This window comes from Coregonus lavaretus, assembly GCF_964263955.1.
Source record: "Coregonus lavaretus genome assembly, chromosome: 21".
In the NCBI taxonomy this organism is placed as follows: Eukaryota; Metazoa; Chordata; class Actinopteri; order Salmoniformes; family Salmonidae; genus Coregonus; species Coregonus lavaretus.
Window position 1 is genome coordinate 33,794,037 of NC_140008.1, and position 24,456 is coordinate 33,818,492.

The 24,456-nt window shown below is 41.9% G+C and overlaps 2 protein-coding genes across 2 annotated transcripts in view; one reads left to right on the plus strand and one right to left on the minus strand.

Annotated features, from left to right (window-relative positions):
* Positions 1-2,288: 2,288 nt before the first annotated feature.
* med8 (mediator complex subunit 8) lies at positions 2,289-5,327 on the minus strand. The gene is made up of 7 exons (XM_084185581.1): positions 5,061-5,327; positions 4,721-4,842; positions 4,246-4,390; positions 3,924-4,064; positions 3,320-3,407; positions 2,913-3,149; positions 2,289-2,662 (listed from the first exon to the last, which is right to left on the minus strand). The coding sequence occupies exons 1-7, from the start codon at positions 5,064-5,066 to the stop codon at positions 2,595-2,597; spliced, it is 807 nt and encodes a 268-aa protein (XP_084041707.1). The 5' UTR covers positions 5,067-5,327; the 3' UTR covers positions 2,289-2,594.
* A 77-nt stretch (positions 5,328-5,404) lies between these two features.
* The window catches only part of LOC311149011 (KICSTOR complex protein SZT2-like), a 130,346-nt gene continuing 111,294 nt past the window's right edge, over positions 5,405-24,456 (plus strand). The window contains exons 1-11 of the mRNA XM_084186082.1: positions 5,405-5,560; positions 6,444-6,569; positions 6,876-7,049; positions 9,130-9,300; positions 9,565-9,708; positions 11,388-11,553; positions 11,807-11,913; positions 14,518-14,728; positions 21,049-21,219; positions 21,923-22,154; positions 24,181-24,310. Of these exons, the coding sequence (XP_084042208.1) occupies positions 5,537-5,560; positions 6,444-6,569; positions 6,876-7,049; positions 9,130-9,300; positions 9,565-9,708; positions 11,388-11,553; positions 11,807-11,913; positions 14,518-14,728; positions 21,049-21,219; positions 21,923-22,154; positions 24,181-24,310 (1,656 nt within the window). The 5' untranslated portion in view covers positions 5,405-5,536. The remainder of the gene's footprint in view (positions 5,561-6,443; positions 6,570-6,875; positions 7,050-9,129; positions 9,301-9,564; positions 9,709-11,387; positions 11,554-11,806; positions 11,914-14,517; positions 14,729-21,048; positions 21,220-21,922; positions 22,155-24,180; positions 24,311-24,456) is intronic.

A 24,456-nucleotide genomic window follows, 5' to 3' on the forward strand; every position in this document is an offset into this window, starting at 1 on the left:
ATCTCACCCTATCATTTAAGATAAGAATCAAGCTGTAAAACTTGATCTGATGATGAATCTGAATCAGATGGAGTATATGAATAAGAGGAAACATAAGACAATTATGAAGAATCCCAAAACAATTAATAGGAGAATGATAAGAATGTAATGTAATGTAACAATGCAGCCTCTCCCTAAACTCACCACAATACTATTTCACTGCTTTTTTTCCCCAAATGAAGGCACTTCTGGTGCACCATGCAATTCATCTGGTGACTAATTTTCCATTTTCACATAATATTATCTTCCAGTAAGTGCTAATTGAATGTGCGTAGAGGTCAGCTCAACCCTCAACCCACTTCATTATCACCACTCTTCTCTTTGTCTCCCAGTGTCTGTTGGAAAGCAGACTGAACCAGGTTTTCCTCTAGGATTTTGCCTGTGCTTAGCTTTATTCCGTTTCTCATTACCCTAAAAGACTCCCTAGTCCTTGCCAATGACAAACATACCCATAACATGATGCACCCACCACCATTCTTGAAAATATGAAGAGTGGTACTCAGTGATGTGTTGGATTTGCCCCAAACATAACGCTTTGTATTCAGGACAAAGTTCATTTCTTTGCAACATTTTTTGCAGTTTTACTTAAGTGCCTTATTGCAAACAGGATGCATGTTTTGGAATATTTTTATTCTGTACAGGCTTCCTTCTTTTCACTCTGTCATTTAGGTTAGTATTGTGGAGTAACTACAATGTTGTTGATCCATCCTCAGTTTTCTCCTATCACAGCTATTAAACTCAGTAACTGTTTTAAAGTCATCATTGGCCTCATGGTGAAATCCCTGAGCGGTTTCCTTCCTCTCTGGCAACTGAGCTAGGAAGGACACCTGTATCTTTGTAGTAGCTGGGTGTATTGATAGACCACCCAAAGTGTAATTAATAACTTCACCATGCTCAAAGGGATATTCAGTGTCTGCTCTTTTTACATTTACCCATCTACCAGTAGGTGCCCTTATTTGCGAGGCATTGGAAAACCTCCCTGGTCTTTGTGGTTGAATCTGTGTTTGAAATTCACTGCTTGATTGAAGGACCTTAAAGATAATTGTATGTGTAGGGTACAGAGATGAGGTAGTTATTCAAAAATCATGTTAAACACTATTATTGCACACAGTCAGTCCTTGCAATTTATTATGTGACTTGTTAAGCACATTTTTTACTCATGAACTTATTTAAGCTTGCCATAACAAAGGGGTTGAATATTTATTAACTCAATACATTTCCGCTTTTCATTTATTTCTAAAAACATGATTCCACTTTGACATTATGGGGTATTGTGCGTAAGCCAGTGACACATCTCAATTTAATATATTTTAAATTCAAGCTGTAAAACAACAATTCTGGGAAAAAGTAAAGTGGTGTGAATACTTTCTGAAGGCACTGTATGTTATTTTACTCACATCTCCAGGAAACATTTTCTTTATTGAATCAAGAATTGCAGCCCTAATTTTCTTTCATATAAAAAGGAAGATGCAGTAGCAAAACATGCCAGTAACAGCCTGTTCAGAAGTCTTTCTCATAGGTAGGTCAATTAGACACAGCCAGTAGACTGTCCATCTGCCTATGGAGTCTATAGAGAGTATGAACCTGTGCATCTTCTAGCTGTCTCAGCAGACCCTCCTCTCCTACCAGGGCATGGAGGCTGACACAGCGAGACGTCGGCCCGGCAGAGGACAGAAGGTGTATGTGTGTGTAGGACAGTGTGTGTGTGCAGGACCGAGGGTGTGTGTCAGTGAGTGTTTGTATGTAGGTCACCCAGCGACCTGTGTCGTATCTGGTGACAGCCACAGTGGTCATTGTCCCTGTGCCGTCCGCCCAGCGGGAGGTGGGATAGGGATTAGAGTGGACAGACCACGGTGGGGCGCAAAGCACAGAGGCCCCCCACACGTCAGCATCAACTTTCTCATCTCCTCCCTTAACGACTTTGACGTTATCAGGCCAGGCAGTGCAATGTCCAGCTGCATTACTCTCACCGGTCCTACAATATTTATAATGGCCACAATGGAGGCAAAGTGTAGGGAGGGAAGGAAGCAGTGCTAGGGTTCAAAAGACTGGACAGACAACATGGTGAAGCAGTTGAAATATAAGGTTTGAAATATAATGCCTGTTCTCTGACTGACCCTAAACTCCACACTTGTGTTATATATTTCTGAAAGACATAGCTCAACATAATGCCTGTGATAACAGATTTTCATTGTGTGAAATATTAACATATCGTGGGGTATCTGGATAAAGGTACAATTGAAATAAAGCTCTAATATTCCCTTTATTCACTATTAATATAAAATCTCATTTAGATTTTCTGCAACAAATACCAAGTTCTCAAAATGTCTTGTCCCTCGAATATAAAATGGAAAGACTGTGCCATCTAGTGTTTACAAATTGAAGCACATATATTCATTTCACTACATTCTGCACATTCACTGACACAGTATGATGCCTTCTTCTCAAACTGATTTATTTAATCAAAAGATAAGATATTAATATTTCCATTGCTTTACGTCACTTACTCTCTCAGCCTCCTGAATACTTCATCAGTATGGGATAGAGAGAGAATCTTATCGGTTGTAAGGATGCATTGAGGAGGCAGCCTTGATGTTTGTCTTGATGTTGCTTGGCATTTTGCCTGAAAAAATAAATAGGTCAGTTATAGCGCAGTCTTTTGATCAATACCTTTAGGGCCGGGTCCTCAGACACAGGTTAAGCCAAGTTCTCTATTTACAGTTATTTTTAGTCCAGGACTAGGTATAATCTGTGTCTGAGAAACCCACTGCCTTTATTATTCAAGTCTGTAGAACCTTGATTTACGGCCTTCAAGTGAATACAAGACTTCAAAGTGTAGCAAAGCCAGACAATGATATTCAGGAGCATCATACCTGGCTGTCCCTGTTGCTGAGGAGCACCAGGCCCCATGCCTTGCTGCTGGCCTGAACCCCCACCGATGGTAACCTGCTGTAAGGTGGGACCTCCACTCATCATGGGTCCTTGTCCTGGGTGTCCAGGGGCAACGGGCCCGGGGGGCCTGCACTTCGAAAGCCCCTTCCCAAAGCCCACCGCTGCCACCAGTGCATTGGTGTCAGCAATGTTGAATGATGGTTTGTTCTGCCGTATAGCTGAAACAGAGAGTAGAGTGCAATTGTATCAACTCCATAACATAGACCTTAGGTTAGACCGTCTGTACATTTTGAGTACATAAGCATCAATATCAACTTCATAACACAGTTCTTAGGTTAGCTTGCCTAAATGTTCAGGTAAATAAGTTATCTTGGTTCAGTCATTGTACCTGCACTTTCTGCATCCCTGTCATCGCGAGGATTGTTCAGTTTCTCCAGTAGATTTGAACATAGCTTATTCAGTGTCTGGATTTGTTTCTGTTGGGGGGAAAACAAAGGATGCTTCCAAATATAGTTGTGGGATAAAAAGACTACAATGTGCATTACATGACAAGAACCATTTTACTTAGAATTGTGTCTTCCCACCATACACCATGGTCATGTTCATTATGTAACAAATGTATTGTACTTTAAGCTCACTCCACAGCTTGAAATGTATCCACTTGCCAAATTTGTACCTTTTCAGTGGCACAACTGGCTAAAGGTATGGTCAAGCGGGCAGATTACTCTGGTATGAGCTGTTGTACGGCCACTGTACCGAGGCAGGGAGGAAGTGAAGCTACTAAGCAAGCATATTGACGTCCGTCATACTGGCTTGAAGTGGCCACAATATTTTCTTGTCGTATTGTCCTTTCCAACAAATGGTGGATGTACAACTTCACTCAGTAGTATGAAAAGGATACAGGTTGCCTTATGTGAACCAGGGCCCTACTCTCCTCTCAGACTGCTGCCATAAAGAACTTGTATGATTAGATAAAGACCATGTCTGTTTACCTGTGCCACCTCTGGTCCTATCCGGGCAGCTTCTGCACTCAGCTGTTTCTCCTGCTCCTCCACCTCAGGATCAGGCTTCGTGCGCAGGTGATCTGGCACAATCTCATGGCTGAACACAGGCACACGCTGCTCTGTCAGTTTCTGGAGTGTGGGCACAGAGTGTATGGATGTAAGCAAAGACTAGGGTACCGGTATGTGTGTCTGTAAAGCCATCCTCTTCTAGCCTGGCTAAACCAGACTCAACGCTATTCTCATTATTGGTGAGCACAGCATTCAGTCTGGTTTAACCAGGGTAATCCTTGTCCACAGAAAATATACTCACAGCTAGTTCCTCATCCCTGTCTGGAGACAGCAGAAGGGGGATGATGACCTGCTGACGGAAAGATGGTGTCTTCTCATTCCTCAACAGTTTATTGATGGTATTCAACTGACCGGACAGGAGGGCAAAGTTGTCCAACACAGAGGGCCTGTTGTCCAAGTTGTTCAATAACAGAGACAACAACTTCATGAATTAGCTAGTAGAGTATGTCTGAAAATGAATAATGTGTATTTATCCAAATAAGTCGTTAGCTAGCCAAGTCTTACAGATTGGTTTAATTGATGTAATTCCAAAAGCAACACTGGGACCTAGCTAGTTAGCTTTCTCCAAACTCAACATTATACACGGCACGCTGTGGTCATTTGTTTGAACGAGAACCCAATGGCTGTACGGGCTTGGGTTCTCGAGAGTTAGCAAACAGCTCATCATTTCAAAGTGTTGCATGCGCAATGCTAACTAAAGTTAGCTCGTCACTTACCATGTCAGTCTTTCATACTCGTTTTCCAACTTGTAGATGAAACTTTGAAGAGCGTTTTTGAGATGAGCCACGCGGGAAATAAGTGATTCCACGGATGCTTCCAACAGCTTTTCTTCCCGTTGCTTGATTTAAACAAATAAAGAGACATTTGATTAGCTACCTAACGTTAGCTGTTAGCCTTTTAGCTAGTTACCTACAGTAGCAGAGTGACTTGGGGTAACGTAAACTGAATCAAACGAAATATTTAACCTGCGATGGTGATTTTGTATTTTATTCACTGGATGTAATTTCAAACAACTGACTGCTTAGACATTTTACGTTTGTAGAACATGCACCTTACCTGCATTTTTATTCGCCTCTCTTTATGGGAACTTGCTAGCTAGCTAAATAAATAAATCTTAACCGGAAGTAAACAATGAGCGCAACAGCTCGCATGCTCCAGTGAGAATAATTTTGCTGTATGTTCAACATTTTACTGTAGTCAGCCACATAATCGTATATTTGAGTCATCATGCCGTGAAATATTCAATAATATATGTTATATCGCTTATCTGCACACATTATTTTCAGAAAGCTTGTCATATCGGAATCAAAATAAAATAGAACTACAAAACCCTCTAAGCCTAGTTGTGTTGTTCCGGTGCAAAGACGAGGACTCAAGCATCCAGGTCACGTGCATCTTAACCAAATAAACAAAATACAACGATAGCCAGCAATCGTGCATGAAAACGAACTAAACAAGTCGTTATATGTCAGCCAGGGCCTGAAAATACCCTCGGAGCTTTCACAGAACCTGCTAGTTATGCCATACAAGGCATGGCAGAGAGACAGGACAATGAGGTAATTTACTGAGGTTCATGTTTTTGTAGCCTTGACCTGTCACTAGCGCTAGCTATAGCTTGTTATGCTAGCTATAGCTATCTTCTCCAAGTAAAACAGCTAGCAGTGTAACATGAGTTGTGGCGTTGCAAAGCGCTCGCGCTTGAACTGAGCATACCAACTGATACTGTAACGTTACATATGCTGTAAAATACAGGGACAATTACAGTAGTTTGGGAGGCCATATTTAGCTATAGCCAGGTTGTTTTGCCAGTGTCATTTTACATTTACATTTTAGTCATTTAGCAGACGCTCTTATCCAGAGCGACTTACAGTTAGTGAATACATTTTCTTTTTTTATACTGCCCCCCCGTGGGAATCGAACCCACAATCCTGGCGTTACAAACGCCATGCTCTATCAACTGAGCTACATCCCTGCCGGCCATTCCCTCCCCTACCCTGGACAACGCTGGGCCAATTGTGCGCCGCCCATGAGTCGTGCATGACTCATGAGTCGTGCCGTGCATGACATTAGTCAATTTGGGATCAGATTGCTGCTCATTAAGCTTTGCAATGATGTCACCCAGCATAATGGCATATGATACTGGCTGGAAAACTTTACACCCAGAATATGCAAAATGTTTAATGTTGTCAATGTATTGTGGTTAAGCCTCGCTTACTGACATAAATAAAGTGTCTCTTCTTGCTAAGACAATATTGAACAAAAGGTACAGTGTCAGGATAGTCCTTCCCTTGCAGATGCAGTCTGCAACCTCTGTACCCATTAACAAAGTTCATCAAGATGTCAAAGTTCACCAAGATATTTGCAGAAACATGCATGGGTGATCAGGCGCTGTCATTTTTTCAGGAGAATACTATATGTTTGAATATTCTCTTTCTTCAGGTGGAGGAGGCAGACCAGGTGTACCTGCTGATGAAAGAGGAGTACCGTATCTCACGGAACGTACGTCTGGCCTGGTTCCTGGGCAAGCTCAACCAGGTCATTTGGCCAGCCCCAAAGTCTGAACTGGTGGGTTAATTAGCTCTACTGGAGGAGATGCAGCCTGCTCCTAGATCTGTTGTGCTGTCTCGTCAATGACAACGACCATAGGGGTTGGCAAAACAGCATAAACAGATCTGGGACCAGCCCAGAGGAGATGGTTCAATCACTATTATTATTATTATTATTATTATGTACTGATGTTCCCGCATGGGCCACATATACTGAATTGATGTATAAAATTTTGCTTTGGATGAAACTAAGCATCTGCTAAATGACCATATTTCCGTGGGATTGTTGTTTATGATGATTGTTGTGGTTCCACCTTCTGTGCAGCTGAACTCTGAGAATGAGCTGGACCTGCTCAGCATCTTGCCGAAGGGATGGCAGCCAGACTTCTCCCCCTCCACCATGCCCTACCTGCTGGTACCCTCCACTCGGGTCACCTTCCTGGCCCGCAGGTACCGCTTCATCATCGAGCTGGACCTCAGCCCCTCCACTGGGATCGTGGTGAGTAAAGAGGCTTCTTCAACAAGTTACAAACTAGGCTACTAAACACAATCAAAGCTACTTGGGTTAAAACAGATACCTAATGGAGCTAAAGGAGCAGGGTTTCCATTATCTGGCTTTTGCCCCCCCCCCCCCCAAAAAGAAGAAAATCAGATAAATAAAACTGTTGCCTGCCAAAATGACCAGGAGAAAAACAATCCCATTGCAAAAGAATAATTTTTATTCATAGATGGAAATACCAGTCGATGGAAATACATTTCACCGTCACGCTTATCGGTCTATAGGTTAATTTGCATAATATAGTGGAATTAAATTGGCGTGTGTGTATTTTCGTTAGTCATCATGTAGCCTATCTTATTTATCCAACACAACTATCACAAACACACAGCATATAGAGCCTACTTTGAGCGGGAATCACCACCACTTTACAATATGAGCTGGAGGCAGAATGCATTTTTTTTAACAAAGGCCTACTTAATTGTTTGAAACCTGAATGTTTTACTTCATATTATGAGGCATGTCTTACCTTGCCTCAAAGTAGCCTATAGCCAAATCCAACTATGGAAACGTGGAGGCAATTATTTTGTAAAGACTTCATAGGCGCATGAGTTTCAAGTTTAGGGAAGCTTACATTTTATCCTACCATTTGTACCGATCTGTGTGCCAGTTATGATTTACATATGTGCATTTCCGTGGAACAGTTTCATTTCAACAATAACGTTTTCGTTTCTCAAAATCATTGTCACGTGGTTAATCATAAAAATCTGAATTAAAATTGTATACATCTAGAAATTAAGATTAAACTAATGCGAGAGCACCAGCCTCTGCCATATGGACACATTGACACACCGTGATCCATTGGCGGCTAAAGAAATGAGTGCATGGAACTCATAGCCTATAGGCCAATGCAGCAGTAGGCTTATAACTTAATTGTCAACTAAGTCAAAATACATAAAGCTGACAAAAAAAACTGTAGAAAATAAGATAAATTCAGGTTCTTTAAATTCCATTCTTCTCTACTCAGCCTGTCTGCCTCCCTTTCTATAGGTCTTGAGCTACTCTATTTATCAATTCCCAATTACATATGTTTACTGCTGGTGACATATGTAATGGGGAATTGATAAAAATAAACAATCAATGGGCAAACAATTCACAAAGTGAAACAATGAATGCTAAGAATTGGCGGGAGACAGATGAGCCATTCTGGAGAGAGACTAGCCTATATCTTTGCCACACACCCCTCCCCTTCTTCTTGTCTCAACTTGCGGGCTTCTCAAATAGGCATAGGCCTAAAAGCTTGTGATTTGAAACAATCCACAGCTATACAAAAATATAAGCTAATGATCCTCGATTCCTCTGTGGCTAAGTCGTGCTTTCTGGTGAAGTATTTTGAAGTATTTTATTCATTTCTGTATGGACAGGAGTAATTATATAATTTTGGCAAATGTATTTTTATTTACTTCCCTAGACTATTTGACACGCCACCTATGAAAGACTTCCTCATATTCCATTTCTCTCCTGTTCTATTGGTTTTCATATCAACTTCCTTTCATTGTCCAGAAGCCAAAGGCACAATCCTAGTCATTTGCAACAACTAGGATGGGTTGCTACTTTAGATTGCCCCTCTTTCTAAGTTTCTAATGGAGATTGTCATCCCTGTCACATATTTAATCGCTCTCATCAGGTGCACTGTTTAGAATGCAGTTTTCCCACGAATTACGTTTTGGAAAATGTTTGAACCTATAATGGAGGTGGTTCTCTGAACCACTGAGAACTGAAGACCTTCCTTAGCTCCATTAGAAAACAAGCAAGCAGTTATAATCAATGGCATGCAGGAGACCCGGATTTGAACCCTGTTGATCAGACAGAATGTGGCCTTATGACTATTTTACAAGCATCTATGAAGGGATGCTTTTCTTTTTGACGGCAGGAGGAAGTTTACAATCCTTTATGACAATCGTGTTACATATCACACTTTCATGCTATGGCTATTTTGGTAGACTGCCAAGAGCAGATCCTCCTCATGATGTGTTGTTTGATGTGTTAGGTACATCATGTTAGTTTTTCCCTCTGTTCACAGGATGACAGCACGGGGGAGATGATATTTGATGAGGTATTCCATGCCTTGTCACGATGCTTAGCTGGACTGGTCCGACCCTTCAATGTTCCAGGCACAGATCATGTATTCCAGCCGGAAATCTTCGTCACTATCCTGGCTTATTCCTCCATTATTGGGCTCAATACACACCAGGTGATCATAATATTCATATCAAAATTATATACTTCTTGGTGATTGAACAAGAGACATTAAATCATTATTTTGCTGGTGCAGGTAGATGCGCTACCCATGATTGAGACGGAGACATATTTTAATGGGAACAGGAACTATAGTAATACATTCTAGTCATGTGAGCCTATGTAGCTGACGGTTAAGTGCATCGCTACTGAAAACTAGAAGCACGTTCCACTCCATCACACCTATAAGGAAACTGTGTTGTGTGTGCTTTGACTGTAGGTGTTGGTGCAGGGTTGTCAGCTGGATCGTACAGCCCTGGATCAGTTCCTACACCAGATCTACCAGCAGCTGCGATCAGTGGAGAACAACACTGCAGAGGTCCTACAACAGCAGCACAACCATCTTCAACAGCAGCACGACCAGGCAAGAGGACACATGGTTATTACAGTACTATATTCAGAGCTTCAATTACAATGGAAGCTATGAACCAGTGACCATCACTTGAACCAGTGACAACCTTTAGGTCATCCGTCAATCTTTTTACTCTAGAACAGAACCATATATTTACATATGTATAATACAGTCAGTTCCAAAATGATTGGCACCCTTGATAAAGATGAGCAAAAAATAGTCTATAAAATAAATAATACAATTACAGAGCTATATTGTACGCATTTTAAGGAACTGTATTGTGGCCTTCCATGGCTTCCTGTTTCACTGGGGTATAAAATGAGGTAACGCATGTAAAATCACTTTGATCATCATCACCATGGGAAAAGGCAAAGAACTCACAATCGAAAAGAGACAAATGGTTGTTGACCTTAATAAATCATGCAATGGGTACAAAAAAATTGCTAAACAAATATACCACTTACCACTATTAGGGCAACAATTAAAAAGTTTAAACACAGTGGAACAGTGGTAAACTTGCCTTGTATTGGATGCATGTGTATCTTGTCCCCACGGACACTGAGGAATATGGTTCAGGAGGCACAGAAAAGTCCAAGGGCCTTTGGAGAATTACAGAACTTGGTCGCATCTTTGGTTCACCAAGTGTCCAAATCTAGCATTAGACACCACATCCATGCCAATAGGCTATTTGAAAGGGTTGCCAGAAAAAAAGCCTTTAATTGAGAGCAACCAAGAAATGTAAATGCCTGGAGTTTGCTAAACGGCATTGGCACGTGGATTGGAATTGGTGCTAAGGTCAGATGACTTCAAAATAGAGCTCTTTGGTCACGCACACCAGTGGTGGGTTTGGTGTCAAAAGAAGGATATCATATGCAGAAAATAACCTCACACCTACTGTAAAATATGGTGGTGGGTCTTTGATGTTATGGGGCTTTTTTTGTTGTTGCTTCCACTGGTCCTGGGGCTCTTGTTAAGGTCAACTGCATCATGAATTTTACCAAGTACCAGGACATTTTAACTAAAAACCCTGTTGCTTCTGCCAGGAGGCTGAAACTTGGCCGCAAATGGATCTTCCAGCAAGACAATAAAACATAGCACATATCAAAATTCACAAAGAAATTGTTTAATTGACCACTAAATCAACATTTTGCAATGGCCATCTCATTCTCCGGACTAGAACCCCATTGAAAACTTGTGGTTTGAATTGAAGAGGGCAGTCCTTAAGCACAGATGAAGAATATATACAGGATCTGGAAAGATTCTGTATGGAGGAATGATCTAAGGTCCCTCCCAATGTGGTCTCCAATCTCATAAAACATTTTAGAAAAAGGCTCAGTGTCGTTATCCTCACAAGGGGTGTTTTGCGGAGTATTGAAAACGGGTCCAATAACTTTTACCTTATCTTTTTTAGATATTTTTATTATTACTTGTTAAACAAAATATATTTCTCTGAGGAATTGTATTAGTTCAAAATAATATAATTTCCCAATTTTTTGGAGCAAAAATATAGCTCAGTATTTGTATTATTTATTTTATACATTCTTTTTTGCTAATCTTTATCTTGGGTGCCAATAATTTTGTAACTGACTGTACAGTATATGGCTCTGGAGTTGAGTATGACTATGAAAATGTTGTTAGAAAATGTTTGATATAATTTCCAGGTTGATTATTATTAAATTTGTCTCTGATAGTCTGATGGGCCAATCCCGTGCCCCGGGCTTGGTAGTGACATCACCATGGAGGAGGTGCCTGTGAGGAAACATGGCGTTTCCATGGTGACTGCAGACGTAGGGCTGGTCAGCATGGTGCGACAGGGCATCCTAGCTCTTCAGCTGCTGCCCCCCAACTCCTCCGCAGGTTGGTTAAGTCTGTCAATACCTTTGCTTTTAAAGTTGAGCTTCTCAAGGCTGGTTCCATAGGGAGAAATGATACTTGTTTGAGTCAGACTTATGATAAGGTCCTCCTTTGTTGCAACCCATAGCCAGGTCTGAAAGGGCACTATCGGAGTAATTGTCTAAAGGCACCATTCGAAGGGAGATGCATGATCTGATTAATTTATATATGATTGATTCTTTTAGACTTATGACACTATTCCTGTCACCTCTCCCAGGTATAATCATCATCACAGATGGGGTGACCAGTGTGCCTGATGTGGCTGTGTGTGAGACTCTTCTGAACCAGCTCAGGAGTGGAACCATCGCCTGCTCCTTCGTCCAGGTACTGAAACATGCCACAACATAGCCCAGTGGGTCAAACTGCTATTTGTATTCAGTCTACATTACAACATGCTGACACACCATGAGAACTGCTGTCTGTCATCTACTGCATAGATTGTTGTATCTTCTCAACAGAGGCAGGCAACTAGCCTGGAATCCAAACGGAATCCATGCTCTGTTTAACTAAGTGAAACAAAGTGAAACGCAGCATGGATTCAGTTTGGATTCCAGGCTAGCAGGCAACTGCCCTTTAGAAAAGTCCATCTACTAAATATGGTCTGATATCTGTCATTCAATAACAGTATTTTTGTAATGAAAGTTAGTTCTGAAAATATTTTTATGTACAGTGGGTATCGTAAGTATTCACCCCCCTTGGATTTCTTCACATTTTATTGTGTTACAAAGTGGGATTAAAATGGATTTAATTGACATTTTTTGGCTACACAAAGTGTTTTTTCTTTTCTAACACTTCTTAAAAACTAATGGAAAATAAAACACAAATATACCTTGATTAGATAAGTATTCACCCCCTCAGTCAATACATGTCAGAAAGACATTTGGCAGCGATTACAGCTGTGAGTCTTCTTGGGTTAGTCTCTAAGAGCTTTGCACACCTGGATTGTGCAATATTTGGCCATTATTCTAAAAATAATTATTCAAGCTCTGTCAAGGCGTTGGGGGTCATGGCTACACAGCAATTTTCAAGTCTTGCCATAGATTTGAAGCAGATTTAAGTCAAAATGGTAACTTGGCCACTCAGGAACATTAGCTGTTTTCTTGGAAGCAACTCCAGTGTAGATTTGGCCTTGTGTTGTAGGTTGTTGTCCTGCTGAAAGGTGAATTTGTCTCCCAGTGTCTGGTGGAAAGTAGACTGAACCAGGTTTTCCTCTAGGATTTTGCCTGTGCTTAGCTCCATCCCGTTTCTTTTGATCCTGAAAAACTCCCCAATTATGCAGGCAGTTACTCAGTGATGTGTTGTGTTGGACTTATGTGATTTGGTAGCCCTTAACACTCGTACCTAGCTTGGCTGATGCGCGACCCACGTGACTACACAGCAGGGATGTAGAGAGGCTGGTGTAAGCAATACTAGCTCGTACCAGTATACGGGTTGAAAATGACAGATTTGTGCACTGATGAGCACCTAAATTGGAACGCAGTGGCTGTACAGAAACATGCTATAAATTACGCCAGAGCTCACGCTCTGTTCTTCACAGCGCTGTATGGGTTTTAACTGATAGCCGTTCTGAACTTGAGCACTGCACACAACAAGAAGTTGCCCCCATCCCTCCAGCTAATTCAGCAACTTTTGCTCATTTTTTTGTTGTCTCAGTGAGGGAAGTTCTGTAAATTAAGAGGACTCTATGTATTTTGAAAGATGAGACGTTGAGTATTATGATAAATACCGCATATCATAAACTCATGTCATATAGAGTGTCAACGTTTATGATCACTAATGTTTGATGTACAGTTACAAGATGACATGGCGTCATACCCTGGGCTGTTCTTAACAGAATGAGCCTATGTTTGTCTATTGTAAAGAACATTTGCCACAGAACACGCACCTGAATGCACGCATGACTCCTTTCTATGCGCACCAAAATTACAATCGGTTTCACTGAATTGCCTTGTGAAAGTCTAACACGGTAAGATCGTATTTTATAACTTAGCTAGTCATGTTGGCAACAGAACTAGCTTTCAAATGATGCCCACCTGAACCAGATTGCAGTTTTGGGATTGCATAAACAACTGTAATTGTGTGATGGCGGGGATGCAGGGTTGTGTTCCATACAAAACAACTACAAGTGTGCTTGCTCTAGTTCCTCAACGGGATAGCTAGGAGAGCTCAAAAAAGCACCTTATAGTTGAAGACACTTCTTTTGAGTGAAAGTGCATTGAAATTACTTAGGAGCTGTGCACACTTTATAGAGGTGTGTGGCCACTTGGAAACACCAGTTAGTCCTTTCACTCAAACCCTTGTCATTTTTCTGTCTTATGTTGCAACTACCCCAATTTTTCAGGAATATTTTCAGATTTCGTTATCAACAAATGGGGTGAAAAGTACAGTAAATGTAACACAAAATCAACAGTGTAATGTTTGGATTCAGTCTTGTGTCAGGTGAACTGTTGTGTCCTCAGCTTTGGTCTAATACTTTTTCTATTATCTCCAAACTGTTGCCTTTCAATAGCTATCATGGTTATGCTTTTCATATTTATTCTGTAAGTAATATTTTAATTTTTCCCTATCCATATAGGCCAATTCCCACGAGTGTAAAGGGTTAAACCAAATTTTACTCCTGAACTTATTTAGGCTTGCGTCAACAAAGGGGGGTGAATACTTATGCAACGACTATATTTTAGTTATTACATTTTTATAAATTTGTAAACATTTGTAGAATTTTCTTTTCACTTTGACATTATGGAGTATCTTGTGTAGATCAATGACAAAAATGTCAAATTAAATGCATTTCAATCCCACTTTGAAACGCAACACAAAATCCAAGTGGGGTGAATACTTATGATCCACACTGTAATTGACATATTGTGGAGAGTCTATGGTTGTGATTGGTTTCATATATCGTTGCTATTCTCTGTGTCTGTCTGTTAGGTGGGCGGGGCCTACTCCTACAATTGTAGTTTTGGGTACATCCCTAACGTTGAGTTGATGAAGTTTATCTCCCTGGCGACCTTTGGCTCCTACCTGTCCAGCTGCCCTGAGCCTGACCTGGCCAGTCAGGATATGAACACCTACCACAAGGCCTTACTCACATACTCCTTCCTCAAGAACAGCGAATCCATGAACCCTGAGTACAACTGTGGTAAGAAAGGGCATGGCATTCGTTAGGGTTGGGCCGATATATGATTAAATTGAATGTCGTGATATTTGACATTGTAAAACAGTACAGTGAAATTCTTACCTTGAGAGCTCTTTCCAACAGTGCAGTAATAATAATATAGATAATAATAGAAAATAGAACAATTTCTATTCCCAAGCCATAAGACTGCTAAATAGCTAACAAAATGGCTATACGGACTATCTGAGTTGACCCTTGTATTTTATTTATGCACACTCAAAGGACTCTACACACTCACGCACACTGACACTCCAACACTCATTCACTCACTTACTCACTTCATTTGCTTACGCACACACAACACGCACACACATTTATACTGACTCTACACGCACACACACTCACATACAATCATCGTATACACTGCTGCTACTCTGTTTATCATATATCCTGATGCCTAGTCACCTTACCCTATATATATATATATATATATATATACATACATACATACATACATACATACATACATACATACATACATACATACATACATACATACATACATACATACATACATACATACATACATACATACATACACAGTTGAAGTCAGAAGTTTACATACACTTAGGTTGGAGTCATTAAAACTCGTTTTTCAAGCACTCCACAAATTTCTTGTTAACAAACTATAGTTTTGGCAAGTCGGTTAGGACATCTACTTTGTGCATGACAAAAGTAATTTTTCCAACAATTGTTTACCAGACAGATTATTTCACTTATAATTCACTGTATCACAATTCCAGTGGGTCAGAAGTTTACATACACTAAGTTGACTGTGCCTTTAAACAGCTTGGAAAATTCCAGAATATGATGTCATGACTTTAGAAGCTTCTGATAGGCTAATTGACATCATTTGAGTCAATTGGAGGTGTACCTGTGGATGTATTTCAAGACCTACCTTCAAACTCAGTGCCTCTTTGCTTGACATTATGGGAAAATCAAAAGAAATCAGCCAAGACCTCAGAAAAAAATTGTAGACCTCCACAAGTCTGGTTCGTCCTTGGGAGCAATTTCCAAACGCCTGAAGGTACCACGTTCATCTGTACAAACAATAGTACGCAAGTATAAACACCATGGGACCACGCAGCCGTCATACCGCTCAGGAAGGAGACACATTCTGTCTCTTAGAGATGAACGTAGTTTGGTGTGAAAAGTGCAAATCAATCCCAGAACAACAGCAAAGGACCTTGTGAAGATGCTGGAGGAAACGGGTACAAAAGTATCTATATCCACAGTAAAACGAGTCCTATATCGCCATAACCTGAAAAGCCGCTCAGCAAGGAAGAAGCCACTGCTCCAAAACCGCCATAAAAAAGCCAGACTATGGTTTGCAACTGCACATGGGGACAAAGATTGTACTTTTTGGAGAAATGTCCTCTGGTCTGATGAAACAAATATATAACTGTTTGGCTATAATGACCATCGTTATGTTTGGAGGAAAAAGGGGGAAGCTTGCAAGCCGAAGAACACCATCCCAACCGTGAAGCACGGGGATGGCAGCATCATGCTGTGGGGGTGCTTTGCTGCAGGAGGGACTGGTGCACTTCACAAAATAGATGGCATCATGAGGAAGGAAAATTATGTGGATATATTGAAGCAACATCTCAAGACATCAGTCAGGAAGTTAAAGCTTGGTCGCAAATGGTCTTCCAAATGGACAATGACCCCAAGCATACTTCCAAAGTTGTGGCAAAATGGCTTAAGGACAACAAAGTCAAGGTATTGGAGTGGCCATCACAAAGCTCTGACCTCAGTCCTATAGAAAATGTGTGGGCAGAACTGAAAAAGCGTGTGCGAGCAAGGAGGCCTACAAACCTGACTCAGTTACACCAGCTCTGTCAGGAGGAATGGGCCAAAATTCACCCAACTTATTGTGAGAAGTTTGTGGAAGGCTACCTGAAATGTTTGACCCAAGTTAAACAATTTAAAGGCAACGCTACCAAAAAATTGAGTGTATGTAAACTTCTGACCCACTGGGAATGTGATGAAAGAAATAAAAGCTGAAATAAATCATTCTCTCTACTATTATTCTGACATTTCACATTCTTAAAATAAAGTGGTGATCCTAACTGACCTAAGACAGGGACTTTTTACTGTGATTTAATGTCAGGAATTGTGAAAAACTGAGTTTAAATGTATTTGGCTAAGGTGTATGTAAACTTCCGTCTTCAACTGTATGAAGCGTGACTGGCTCATGACATTTAAACGTGGATGTACAGAGAAAATGCCCTCTTTTTTCCTTTTTGTTGTCACTCCTGTTGGCTCCCACATGAACATGCTCTCTGATTGGCTCCAAGTTATTGGCCACTGATGTGCATTGCGATTCTACAAGTAGAAACGGTAGGTTTGTCGCTACCGGGTTGGCAAGCAGCAGATACCACTTTTGTTTTTACTAGGATTAAATGTCAGGAATTGTGAAAAACAGAGTTTAAATGTATCTGGCTAAGGTGTAAACTTCCAACTTCAACTGTATGTCCTGGATGGCTGGGAGCTCACCCCCAGTGATGCACTGGGCCGTCCTCACCACCCTCTGTAGGGCCGTCCGGTCGCGAGCGGTGCAGTTGCCGTACCAGTGATGCAGCTGTAAAAGTTCCTGAGAATCTGAGGTGCCATGCCAAATCATTTCAGCCTCCTGAGGGAGAAGAGGCGTTGCCGTGCCTTCTTCACAACAGTTCTGGTGTGAGAGGACCATGTTAAGTCCTCAGTGATGTGGACACCGAGGAACTTGACCCTCTCTATGGTGGCCCGTTGATGTGGATGGGGGTGTTCACCCCCCCCCCCCCCTATTTCCTGTAATCCACCATCAGCTCCTTGGTCTTGCTGAGGGAGAGGTTGTTGTCCTGGCACCACACTGCCACTTCTCTGACCTGCAGGCTGTCTCATCGCCGTTGGTGATCAGGCCTTCCACTGTCGTTTCGTCAGCAAACTTGATGATGGAGTCATGCGTGGCCACACAGTCGTGGGTAAACAGGGAGGGGGATGAGCACACATCCCTGGGGGTCCCCCGTATTGAGGATCAATGTGGCAGAGGTGTTGTTGCCTACACTCACCACCTGGGGTCAGCCCGTCAGTAAGGCCAGGATCCAGTTGTAGAGGGAGGTGTTCATTCCCAGGGTTGGTGATGAGCTTGGAGGGCACTATGGTGTTGAATGCTGAGCTGTAGTTGATGAACAGAATTATCACATAGGTATTCCTTTTGTCCAGGTGGGAGAAGGCAGTGTGGAGTGCAATTGAGATGGCATCGCCTGTATATCTGTTCGGGCGGTATGCAAATTGGAGTGGGTCTGGGATGATGGAGGTGATGTGTACCATGACCAGCCTTTCAAATCACTTCATGATTGCAGATGTTAGTGCTACAGGGCAGTAGTCATTGAATCAGGTAGCCTAAAGCATGAAACACACAGAGAATCTCACTGACGATAGACTTCAGATCGGTGCTTATCACAGTGGGATGCCGTTCCTTCTCTTGCTAGAACAAAAGCGGTATCTGCTGCTTGCCAACCCGGTAGCGACAAACCTACCGTTTCTACTTGTAGAATCGCAATGCTCGTCAGTGGCCAATAACTTGGAGCCAATCAGAGAGCATGTTCATGTGGGAGCCAACAGGAGTGACAACAAAAAGGAAAAAAGAGGGCATTTTCTCCGTACATCCACGTTTAAATGTCATGAGCCAGTCACACTTCATACAGTTGAAGACGGAAGTTTACATACACCTTAGCCAAATACATTTAAACTCAGTTTTTCACAATTCCTGACATTAAATCACAGTAAAAAGTCCCTATCTTAGGTCAGTTAGGATCACCACTTTATTTTGAGAATGTGAAATGTCAGAATAATAGTAGAGAGAATGATTTATTTAAGCTTTTATTTCTTTCATCGCATTCCCAGTGGGTCAGAAGTTTACATACACTCAATTAGTATTTGGTAGCATTGCCTTTAAATTGTTTAACTTGGATCAAACGTTTCAGGTAGCCTTCCACAAGCTTCCCACAATAAGTTGGGTGAATTCTGGCCCATTCCTCCTGACAGAGCTGGTGTAACTGAGTCAGGTTTGTAGGCCTCCTTGCTCGCACATGCTTTTTCAGTTCTGCCCACAAATGTTCTATAGGATTGAGGTCAGGGCTTTGTTATGGCCACTCCAATACCTTGACTTTGTTGGCCTTAAGCCATTTTGCCACAACTTTGGAAGTATGCTTGGGGTCATTGTCCATTTGGAAGACCCATTTGTGACCAAGCTTTAACTTCCTGACTGATGTCTTGAGATGTTGCTTCAATATATCCACATAATTTTCCTTCCTCATATGCCATCTATTTTGTGAAGTGCACCTGTCCCTCCTGCAGCAAAGCACCCCCACAGCATGATGCTGCCACCCCCGTGCTTCACGGTTGGGATGGTGTTCTTTGGCTTGCAAGTACCCCCTTTTTCCTCCAAACATAACGATGGTCATTATGGCCAAACAGTTCTATTTTTGTTTCATCAGACCAGAGGACATTTCTCAAAAAAGTACGATCTTTGTCCCCATGTGCAGTTACAAACCGTAGTCTGGCTTTTTTATGGTGGTTTTGGAGCAGTGGCTTCTTCTTTGCTGAGCGGCCTTTCAGGTTATGTCGATATAGGACTCGTTTTACTGTGTATATAGAGACTTTTGTACCTGTTTCCTCCAGCATCTTCACAAGGTCCTTTGCTGTTGTTCATCGATTGATTTGCACTGATTCGCACCAAACTACGTTCATCTCTAGGAGACAGAACGCGTCTCCTTCCTGAGCGGTATGAAGGTTGCGTGGTCCCATGGTGTTTATACTTGCGTACTATTGTTTGTACAGATGAACGTGGTACCTTCAGGCGTTTGGAAATTGCTCCCAAGAATGAACCAGACTTGTGGTCTACAATTTTTTTTCTGAGGTCTTGGCTGATTTCTTTTGATTTTCCCATGATGTCAAGCAAAGAGGCACTGAGTTTGAAGGTAGGTCTTGAAATACATCCACAGGTACACCTCCAATTGACTCAAATGATGTCAATTAGCCTATCAGAAGCTTCTAAAGTCATGACATCATTTTCTGGAATTTGCCAAGCTGTTTAAAGGCACAGTCAACTTAGTGCATGTAAACTTCTGACCCACTGGAATTGTGATACAGTGAATTATAAGTGAAATAATCTGTCTGTAAACAATTGTTGGAAAAATTACTTGTGTCATACACAAAGTAGATGTCCTAACCGACTTGCCAAAACTATAGTTTGTTAACAATACATTTGTGGAGTGGTTGAAAAACTAGTTTTAATGACTCCAACCTAAGTGTATGTAAACTTCCGACTTCAACTGTATGCAATGTAGGCAATTGGGATGGTAACTAGCTAAGTGCACAGCCATAATGCACACAACACTAAATACTTCCTCCAAGCTAGCTGACCACTGTAGCTAGTATTGACATTATAATTATAGGTGCAATATGCAGACTTTGTGTTCCTTTTTGTAATTCGTAATGGACTGTTTCCCCTGCGTCATGCGTTGAGCATCGGAGCCAGTGTAATAGGATTCCACCTTGTTCCTATATTATGCTTTTGCCTGTCTGATGGTCCTGCGGAGGTCGTAGCTGGATTGGGGAACAGTGAAACTTCACTGTGGGGACAACGTCAGCTATGTATTTCCTGATGAAGCCCGACACAGTTGCAAGACGCCCTAGACGTGAAGTGCAAGACGATATATCATGATGTGAAAGACTATACTCTATTTTAACTTTACAGTGGCTTTTGTGCAAGGCTCTTGTCATTTCCAAACACCCTGTCATTATCTGTGAATCATGTGTTGGAGACACCCACAGTGATGGCTGCTCTCTGAATAGAAGTCAGTCTTTATATTGAGTGGTTTAACATAAAGAGATGCAGATGAAAGGACAATGTTTAATGGCTGGGTCTGACTTCACCTAGACATAATGAAATGGGCTGTCTTTTTACAGTCTTTCCTTCCCAATATCTCTCATTACGTTAAATACTATACCTACCTACCGGTGTATTGTTTTACTGGAGGAGAGTTTGTCACAGTGGAGATATCAACAGAGGAAGTGAAAATGCATGATGTTGATAATTGTACTTTCATTTCATATACATTTTTTTTTATATGCATTTTACTGCTTCTAAATAAAGCATCTAGGTAGAGCAATGATACAGTGCTGGCAGGCAGTTCAGCAGACCATTACTTTGGCTCAAATGGCAGACTTATTGGCTAATTGTAAGCTGTTATAAACATTGAACATCTTGTTGGCATGTTAACAATTCTGTTTTCCAGTGTCTCAGCACAAGCTGTTCAACGAGCACCTGGTGTCAGCCAGTGGGAACCCTGCGTTAGTGATGAGGAGGAAGAAGCACACAGAGAAGGAAGTGCACGCCCACCTAGTCAGTGTGGTGTCGGTCAGACTGAGAGAGGGATACACCATCAGGGAGATCAACCTCACTAAAGGTACCGGCTCACACCAGCCTCAAGCCTAATCTCGTTCCAAGCTCAATTGCTAACACATATAGTGCCTGGAAACACTGTGCAACAAAGTGGCAATGAAAGGGGTGTGGGTTAAAATCGAGATGGGAGAGAAAGAGAGCCTGCTACAGCTGTATTAGATTGGACTTGCAGAAAATCGGCAATAAAAATAAATGTTCTATCACAGCGACCATATTATTTTTGGGAAGCCCAATTGATTCTGATTGGCATATAACGTTTATATGTGAAAACTAGTTCTAAGATGCAGACTTTCTGATTCAGTTGCACTGCTTGCACTTTGAAATCCACAATGTAGAGAGGAGGTTCTAAGGCTTGTGCTAGATGGTGATGGACTGAGAGATCAGCCAATTAAAGCAAGCGGTTGTTTTGTCTGCTCCTGCCATAGACTTCTAGTCAAGTCCTGTTCTGAGGCGCTCAGAAACCAGAAGTCTCGACAGAGAGAGAGAGAGAGAGCAGGCTGGTGGGCGAGATTAGCCTCAAGCCTAACATTAAAGTTACTTTCTACTGTCCACACAAGACCCACGATATAGAACATCTGTTTTACTGCAAGTGCATCCACAAGGCCAACTTTCTTCCACTTTTCCAGACTTACTGTATACAGTATTAAATAAACCAAACTATTTATATAAAGGCAATGTTTCAGTTTGTGTTTTGGTCCCTCCTCTAGGTGGCACCCAGCTTGAGGTGAAGCTGGTGTTGCTTTGGAAACACAACATGCGTATAGAGTACCTGGCGGTGGCCCAGTGGCCCCTGGACCCTGCCAAGAGGACCACTTGGGTAGAGGTCACCATGGAGGGAAGCTACGACATCCTTCATGATATCAGCTGCACCATGAGGAAACCCATCACTTCAACCTACCGCACCTCCGTCATCAGGCGCTTCTGGAACACACTGCAGAGGTGACCTTTGACTCAGCTGTATCAAGCTGCCTAAGGAAACTGCTAGGGAAACACACTGATACAGCTCATTGTTAAGGATACTATTCTATTGAAAAATATATATTTTAGTGTTACTCCTATAATAGATAATCATAGAACCTACTTAAAATTGTTTTAAAGCAATTCTACACATTTTGCCATGTCTTATGCCGTGTCCTATGCTATCTGAGTGACTCAAACATTATAACAAAATCAATGGGGTCCCCATGCCATGACATTTTTTAAGTGTTAGATTCTCCCTAAATGTCTAGTTTTTATTTTGATGATTGTTAGTTCTCAAAGATTATGATTTAAACATATATAAACTCAGCAAAAAAAGAAATGTCCTCTCACTGTCAACTGCGTTTATTTTCAGCAAACTTAACATGTGTAAATAGTTGTATGAACATAACAAGATTCCACAGACATGTGACTAACAGAAATTGAATATGTGTCCCTGAACAAAGGGGGGGTCAAAATCAAAAGTAACAGTCAGTATCTGGTGTGGCCACCAGCTGCATTAAGTACTGCAGTGCATCTCCTCCTCATGGACTGCACCAGATTTGCCAGTTCTTGCTGTGAGATGTTACCCCACTCTTCCACTAAGGCACCTGCAAGTTCCCGGACATTTCTGGGGGAAATGGCCCTAGCCCTCACCCTCCGATCCAACAGGTCCCAGATGTGCTCAATAGGATTGAGATCCGGGCTCTTCGCTGGCCATGGCAGAACACTGACATTCCTGTCTTGCAGGAAATCACGCACAGAACGAGCAGTATGGCTGGTGGCATTGTAATGCTGGAGGGTCATGTCAGGATGAGCCTGCAGGATGGGTACCACAAGGATGTCTTCCCTGTAACGCACAGCGTTGAGATTGCCTGCAATGACAACAAGCTCAGTCCGATGATGCTGTGACACACCGCCCCAGACCATGACGGACCCTCCACCTCCAAATCGATCCCACTCCAGAGTACAGGCCTCGGTGTAACGCTCATTCCTCCGACGATAAACGCAAATACGACCATCACCCCTGGTGAGACAAAACCGCGACTCGTCAGTGAAGAGCACTTTTTGCCAGTCCTGTCTGGTCCAGCGACGGTGGGTTTGTGCCCATAGGCGACGTTGTTGCCGGTGATGTCTGGTGAGGACCTGCCTTACAACAGGCCTACAAGCCCTCAGTCCAACCTCTCTCAGCCTATTGCGGACAGTCTGAGCACTGATGGAGGGATTGTGCGTTCCTGGTGTAATTTGGGCAGTTGTTGTTGCCATCCTGTACCTGTCCCACAGGTGTGATGTTTGGATGTACCGATCCTGTGCAGGTGTTGTTACACGTGGGCTGCCACTGCGTCCTGTCTCCCTGTAGCGCTGTCTTAGGCGTCTCACAGTACGGACATTGCAATTAATTGCCCTGGCCACATCTGCAGTCCTCATGCCTCCTTGCAGCATGCCTAAGGCACGTTCACGCAGATGAGCAGGGACCCTGGGCATCTTTCTTTTGGTGTTTCTCAGAGTCAGTAGAAAGGCCTCTTTACTGTCCTAAGATTTCGTAACTGTGACCTTAATTGCCTACCGTCTGTTAGCTGTTAGTGTCTTAACGACCGTTGCACAGGTGCATGTTCATTAATTGTTTATGGTTCATTGAACAAGCATGGGAAACAGTGTTTAAACCCTTTACAATGAAGATCTGTGAAGTTATTTGTATTTTTACGAATTATCTTTGAAAGACAGGGTCCTGAAAAAGGGACGTTTCTTTTTTTGCTGAGTTTATATACTGTAGCTCCATTATCAATTGTATATACTTATCTCTGGTTTTATTCGTTTAAGTTAACACTGAAAACGTTTTATTATTCCGGAAATTATTAAAACAAATAATTATAATAATAATAATTTGGAGTGGTGTCAGTGAATATAGGGGAAACACCGAATTGAATTCCAAGTACAAGATTTTGTAAGTGTATACTCTGCATTTCTCCTGTTAAAACACATGTTATTATGCTCTTTTTCTTCACAGTATAAACCAGACAGATCAGATGCTGGTCCACCTGCAGTCCTTTAACTCTCTCCCAGAGAACTACACCATCCCTGAGAGCACCAAGAACGGAGTTCCCCTCTTCTACATCCCACCTGGATCCACCACGCCGGTATGTCCTCTGTCTGCTCGGGTGACTCCTTTACTCTTACTAGCACTGACTTTTCAAATTCATTCTTACATTGGCCTATATTCATAAAGCTGATCTCGGATCAGGTCCCCACTTTCCATAGTTTTATTCATTATGGTCTAAAATAC

What these genes read in the sequence shown, in the direction of transcription:
- med8 (XM_084185581.1), bottom strand. An exon ending in ACAGGGATGAGGAACTAGCT is followed by an intron (nt 4,065 to 4,245) that starts GTGAGTATATTT and finishes CCCACACTCCAG; the next exon opens with AAACTGACAGAGCAGCGTGT. An exon ending in TAGGACCAGAGGTGGCACAG is followed by an intron (nt 3,408 to 3,923) that starts GTAAACAGACAT and finishes TCCCCCCAACAG; the next exon opens with AAACAAATCCAGACACTGAA.